A 7,445-nucleotide genomic window follows, 5' to 3' on the forward strand; every position below is an offset into this window, starting at 1 on the left:
TAGCTACCTGCTACTTTGGAACATATACTGCTGTTCATTCTTTACCAGATTCTGGGTGCTTTGATCATCTGTAAAAATATTGAAACCGTTACTGTATTTTTGTTTTACGTATTGATTTACTAATTGATTTACTCAACGGTCATGTCCTTATTTTCTTTAATTAGTTTGTGAACTTGAGTGATCTATACAAGGCGTGGAAAACAAGCCTTCTAATGACAGTATTTCCAGTATATTCCATTATTTCCATCTATACACATTATTTGGACCTTTCTCTTTCCCGTCCATCCTATGTTTCTGATGTGGTCTTGGGTTGTTCTCAACTCGTGAAACACACTTAGTTGGGTGTATATCCCTATGTCCTTTCACAGAGTATTTACCTGTAGTTTCTGGCCTTAAATTCAGAGTACAGCAGTTGTTTTTATCTGGCCTGAATCCACGCTTTTAGAGCAATGTGAACACTGAATAAGAGATTAACAGTATGTAGTGGAGCTGCTCATGGTTTGCAAAATAACATGCAGTCTTATGTGCACAGACATACGAGATGTCACCTTAAACAGTGAAAAGCATAAATAACTGCTAGGAGTCTTTGTGAAGTTCATCTTAATTTAATAATTATGAATGCTTTACACCAAAAGAGTAACATTCACCTGAGTTAACATGTAAAGGAAAGTGTAGAGCTTTGGTTTGGACTCAAGTTCATAAAAGAGCCCTCTCTAAGTAAAGGCTTTAAGGCATCTGTATTTGAACCGGTTAACGTTTTCCCTACAAACCAAACATTAAGACCACAGCGACCAAGAAAACCAGAACAATCAGCATTAAGCGACCGCGTGTATTTCCTGTAACTTAAATGTGTTCTGTATATCAACACAGCGAACTGAAGCAATACTAAATGTGTTACGGAAGATCTACGTAATATAAAAATGTTGACATTTAAGACTGCATAATTCATACGTTCACAAAACAAAGGTCATTTCAGAATTTGCAGTTTTCCATACTTAGAAAAAATATAACTTATGTACAAAAAGCATCACATCTTTTTGTTTCATCTTATTTACTGTGATTAATACATGAAAGCATGATGGCTTGTGAGTAAACTATTAAAAAGAAGACTACGATATCACTTTCACACAGTTTTTTTCCATCTTTCTTTTGGTGTCGTTCTGTTTTACACACACACACACACACACACTCACTCTCTCACACACACACACACACACTCACACACACTCACACTCACACACTCACACTCACTCAGTTAAGTGTCTGTGAGCTCTGCAAGCGTGTGAAGCTCACCTGTGTGTGTTCTCTTGTGCCGCTGCAGCTCATCGGAGCGAGTGAAGCGTTTCCCGCAGAAGGACCAGGAGCACACGAAGGGTCTCTCTCCCGTGTGCCAGCGCAGGTGTGCCCGCAGGTGAGACGTCTTCCCATACACCTTCCCACAGCCGGGAATATGACAGATGTGCTGCTTCTTCTTACTGGGGTCACTGCTGAAGGAAGAGCAGGTGAGATGACAATCTAACAAAGATTTTATCCAGCAGTAGATGATTTTACAGCTGGCCATAGAGATCTGGTCTAGTAAAATTAAATGTCAAAATACCCATCCCATCAAGTATTCTAGTTAATAATAATGTTTTGTTTATATAACACCTTTCAAGAATCGAAGGACACAAATAATACAGTTAACACAGTCGGTGATATCTTCAGTGAAGTCAACTTCCAGAAATCAGAAGTGCATCATTATATTGGATCCATGCATCAGGTCTTAAAGTGACAGCAGTCTATAAATACCTGCTGCTGTCTAATCAAACTACAAAACACAGCTTTAACAAGGATCAATCTGTATTTATACAGTCAACACTATAGTGTTATTTTACATTCAGGCCTATTTATTTGGTCAAGAAAGACTGTAGACTTCAAAGCACATTTTGACTAGACACAGTGCTGAACCTATAATATACTGTATACTGATCCTCTACAGAAAGCACTTTCTGGTGAATGTGGCGCTGTCCTGCAGTGTAGTGTAAGCTTGAAGCCTGTGTCTGCGTGAGATAATGAGTAGCGTACCGTCCCTCTCCGTCTTTGCAGAAGGGGCAGGTGCAGGCTTCTCTGCGTGTGCGTCTGCTGGAGGCCGTCGGGCTGCTCTCCACATTCTCCTCCAGCGCACCGCTGTCCTCCAGACCGTCTCCTGCAGCTCCGCTCACATCTCCTGCAGAGCAAACACAGCATTCACACACAGACAAGCAGCTCGCAAGACAAGGCCTAGATAACACAGCTGCCAGAAGTGATCACTGCAGCTGCCTTCCACGGCTTGCACTCAAAATGCTCTTGTTCCTGATCGGACAACAAGCAGAGAAAACGGTGTTCATCAGTGTGCTCACTAGAAATAAAACAGTCTTACATGGCACACAAGTTTGCATAGCGGTGTTATGTGCTTCACTAGAAATGGTCAATTCTAAAGACATGCGACATCATAAAATCAAGAACTTTGCTTTGCTTGTTAACTGGATGCTGAGACGTGGCCAGAGGCAACAGCAAACGAGGGTTTAAGCGTCAATTCACCAGTATTTCACGGTTTCGTTTGAGAAAACTATCATCAGATACAGAAAGAAGGTCTTTACGACAACCCTCCCAAATAAAAGTTTGCATTTAACTTAACTGAATTAAAAGGAATCTGTGCAACACGCTTACGGTTTACAGACGACAGGCAATTTGATCACATTACTCTAATAACTTATGACATTAAAGAACTTTTTACTGACTCTGAAAACAGCAGAAGAGACCTGCGTGAACACGCCACAGTCCAGCTGCAGGAGGCGTGAGGACCACAGACGCAGCCAGAGCAATAACCTGCGATGTCTGTAATGTAAGATGGCTAAAACAGAGCTCAGAAGGACAGCTGATGGTCCATGTGAAGAGTGGAGAGAAGCTGCGAGATGCAGTGTAGTAGTGAAAGCAGCTGGTGGACACACAAGATACTCGCTGCAGCTTCTGAGATCGCTTACAGAGAGGCTGAAGGAAACACAGACGGCACACTACTTCAGTTAATGGTCTAGTCCTGTCCAGCTATTTTCCCCAGTGTTGGGCGATATGCTCCATAATCATATCGTCCAATCGCCAGCCTGTGAGAACGCAGATACAGGATTTCACTGTGGTAATTTATTTACTTAGTTTCATTGCCAGAGAGTGAACCCACTTCAGGGTATGGATAAAAGCAGCCTCATGTTTGTGTAATCTACACATTGTGCCTTATTCATGAAACACGAGCAGAACCAATTTGTGTGTAAATCATTCGTAAAGCTGTTCGGACATAAATTTCCTGATTCATGAAAGTGTTCGTATTTTCAAAATGTTAGTTTATACGAAAGAATTTTGATGCACTGCCATCATAATATTTTACAAGTTAGTTTGCTCTATTTTTTTGTAGCTGAGAGTTGATAACTGTTTAGCTTTGGGTAAAACGCAGCGCTTGTCACTGTCACTTTTTACCCAGCTGTCCAATCAGTGGAGGAGGGGCGGGACAAATACTACACCGACCAATCACCCTGCTTGTACAACAACTGAACAATAGAGAAGTTAATATTGCTGGTTACTGCATTTTTATATTCAGTAATATTCTTCAAAATTAGATACTAGTAATACATTACTGCCGTGGATATTCCAAATCATAGCAACTAAAGCGTCTCAGCTAGAAAAACGCTGTGCCACCAAAGCGTTCAAGCGCCACCAACTGGTCATTTTCAGAAGAGTGCCTGACATTTTTCAGCCGTCTAAAAACACTTTGGTGGACACACGTTATTGAATATTTACTGTTAGGCATGTGGCCTATTAGTCTTTTTTGCATTTATGCAATACACTGGAACCAAACCTGAGAAAGTAGACCAGAATATTCCACTGCGTTCCTGACACACAATTAATAGCAGAAGAGTGCCTGACATTTTTCAGCCGTCTAAAAACACTTTGGTGGACACACGTTATTGAATATTTACTGTTAGGCATGTTATATTAGTCTTTTTTGCATTTATGCAATACACTGGAACCAAACCTGAGAAAGTAGACCAGAATATTCCACTGCGTTCCTGACACACAATTAATAGCTGTAATTCATAGGCGCATGGGGATTATGCTAATCGTGAATGAGCATGCACGAGCGCCCCATTTACGAATGGTTGGAATTCATTACATATACATTTAACTATCAAATCGGACATTTACGAAGCGTTTGTGAATCCGGAGGAGAGTTTTCGGGAAGGTCTGTTTTACACGCAAATTACTCTGAATTTACTCTTATATTTACGCAAGTTTCATAAATGAGGCCCATTGTCTTTTTAGTGAAATGGCATAAGGATGTCATGTCATAAAATATTTTTTATATGACTGACTTTGTATTTAACATGATCAAAAGTTAATAAAAACATTGTGAGAGAGCTGAATTCAGTCAGCGAGCACGTGCACTCAACAACAAAACTCCACTGTTTCAGCGTTGAACATCTGAACACCTCTGACTGGCCACTGCATTCAAAAACTCAACAAAATCGTGTGTGATTGGTTATGATGCGCAACACTGCAAAAAAACAAAACAAAAAGAAATATGATGGGACAGATACACTGCACAGCGGTCCTCGCGTTTGGGACACACACTTTTTCTGTATGACACATCAACTAAGTGCAAAGACGTGTAACTGCTCATCAGGAAAGAGCCATTTCTTCACTCTGCACTGTCTGCTATCCTGAAACGCACTGATCACTCAGGTTTATAGAAGGGACTGAACAGAAGAGCAGAGAACGGAAGCAGACTCACCGGCTGTGTTGGCGATGGCGATGGGAACTCCCTGCAGCTGGTGCATCTGCAGCCCTGTGTTTCCCAGCGTGTTCAGGTTGATGGTCTGCAGGCCCGAGAGCGTCCCGGGCTGCGCTAGCGTGATCTGGGTGTTAGCGGGGCTCTGCAGCTGAAGCGTCTGCCAGCTGACCTGGCCGTTGGGCCCAACGGTGCGGATCAAGATGGGGCTGCCGTTGGCGATGGTCTGGATCTGAACGTTCTGCACTCCGTCCTGAGACAGGCTCTGTGTGGCGAACACCTGACCGCCGGCCGAGACGCTCTGCAGCACTTGCTGCGGCTGAATGACGATCTGAGCCTGACCGGCTTTCTGTCCGTCTCCGGACGTGTTCTGGAAGGGCCTCCCGGGCTCTGATGTGTTGCTCTGGCGTTTAAAAATGTTAAAAGAAAAGGCTCAAATAATACTAAAATGTTGTTTCACTAAATGTTTAGATTTTATCAAATTGTGCACCCATTTTCTAGAGTAACTTTTGCTACCGAATTATCCACTAACCTAGTTTATAATAGTATTTTTGTCATAGACTATGGCTACGTCCACACGAAGCCAGAGCTTTCCCTATCCGATCTTTTTTTTCTCCTTGTCTCAATAAATATCTGCATCCACACGAAACCGACACAAAACGATGTAGTATACATGCCAGACCAGTATGTGGCGCTGTAATTCTGCCACAGAGATACACTAAAAACGGAGAAGACTTGGACTATGCACATAAACCTTGCGTGCGGTATACAAACTAACATGGAACAATACATTTAATCTGTGTTAACGTTAGTCGGCCAGGGATCGGAATCGGCCGATTTTCCTCATGATCGGTGATCGGTCGGTCAGTCTCACTTCTTTCCGATTCGAGCCGATCCGTTTCGTTACCAACGGCACAGGTATTAACATCAGCTGCGCATTCTCGCTCTCTTCTCTCCAACGACCCCTTCTCTCTCACACACACTCACACATCTCAGGTTAAATAGTGCTTGAATTGCATTTTGCTATAAGTTTGATTGCATCATATAATAATTGCTGTTAATATTGTTCATCGTCTGTTTTATTACGTCTTATATTGATTTTTCTGTACTGCTGGTTCGTCTGGTCAGAGGAGAACTGGCCCCCCGACTGAGCCTGGTTTCTCCCGTCAAAATGCCCGTCTTGGCGAGTATTCAGTTAAAGACAGTCAGTTTTGGAACGTTAAATAGTTGAAAAAGAGAACGCATGTTGTGTAACAGTATATTGGGTCTGTGGATAAACTCTTAAAGGGACTGCAGTCCAATATTCAGTATGGCAGTTGTTTGCCATTTTTTTATTTGTTATTTTATTACTGACTTTTTACATTTTTGTTTGTATATGCTGTCAATTATAGTTCTTAGAAAGAAAATCGGAATCGGCAGATCACACTAACAAAAAAAATAGGAATCGGCCAAGAAAATTGCAATCGGTGCATCTCTAATAAAAAGAGAATTTTGTTGCGGTTACGTGACGTAGCGGTGTCTGACTCGGGGCGAGACGTGGGCTGATGACGTCACCGTTTCAGAAAATATACGGATTCACTGTCCACACGAAAACACAAAGGCGGCGTTTTCAGATCTATCCACTCTGAGACCCGGTTTAAAAAACATCGGTTTCACTCTCCCAAAACGCCGGATCCGTGTGGACGAAACGCCTATACGATACAAAATTGATGTGTATACAGCTAAATGCGTCTCCGTGTGGACGGAGCCTATGATTATGTATTTTTTCATTTGTTATATTTCATTAAAATAAAGTTGTCTATATTTAGCAGATTGTGTTTAACACACAGAAGTATGGAAATTCTACATTGATTAAAAAAAAAAAAAAAAAAAAACTGCGCTGGTCTCAGATCGAATCGGCAGATACTCATAATTTTCGGTATCAGATCGGTTCTGAAAAAATAGTATCGTTGCATCCCTACTGCGTACTAACATTTAGATGATTTAGCTATTCAGTGGATTTCCGGATCATCGATCTCTCTGTCCAGCGACAGCTGCAACGGCAAATAAACCCAAAGAATATACATCTTTTTAATACAATAGTGTTCTCATTATAATGTTATATATGACAGTCCCAATCATAATGATTAATGTTGTGTGCTGCTGTTTGATCAACAATGAGCTAAAGATGATCACTGGTAAACTGAAGCACTCTATTAACTTAAATTATATATGTGACATATCAGATATCTATACATAAAATAAACTATTACAATGTACAAGTGCACAAAAGGCTTCAAATGCACAAGCGAACTTAACCGTGCTAGTCATGAAGGTGTAGCTCTGTTGCGGATGCACTCTTCCCGTAACAATGCGCTAAAACATGTGCAACATTATTTTACTATAATGTTCTTAATATAATTTCATGTAGCCTTTATGACAGACTTGCCCTGAACGTTGCACTTCACTGTATTTTCCTTTTCAAAGTGATTCCAATCATATTTCAAGCAATTAAAAACCATCACGGCAAACAGTGTGCATCTGAAGGGTCTCTGAAGGAAATAATGCATTATTTATCTGATTTAATATATCACCCAAATATTCTTATCGGTCGATAATGATAACAGTAAAAATTAGGGGTGCTCCGACTGATGGGCTACCGATCACTATC

General features: G+C 41.2%; 1 protein-coding gene across 1 annotated transcript; it reads right to left on the minus strand.

Moving 5' to 3' along the window:
• Nucleotides 1-1,255: 1,255 nt before the first annotated feature.
• Nucleotides 1,256-7,105, minus strand: LOC107570123 (transcription factor Sp1-like). The gene is made up of 4 exons (XM_016256322.1): nt 7,094-7,105; nt 4,799-5,198; nt 2,065-2,206; nt 1,256-1,487 (listed from the first exon to the last, which is right to left on the minus strand). Exons 1-4 carry the CDS (start codon nt 7,103-7,105, stop codon nt 1,256-1,258), a joined length of 786 nt encoding a protein of 261 aa, XP_016111808.1.
• Nucleotides 7,106-7,445: the final 340 nt, after the last annotated feature.

Source organism: Sinocyclocheilus grahami, unplaced genomic scaffold (genome assembly GCF_001515645.1).
Source record: "Sinocyclocheilus grahami isolate Dianchi unplaced genomic scaffold, SAMN03320097.WGS_v1.1 scaffold1418.1, whole genome shotgun sequence".
NCBI classification, from domain to species: Eukaryota; Metazoa; Chordata; class Actinopteri; order Cypriniformes; family Cyprinidae; genus Sinocyclocheilus; species Sinocyclocheilus grahami.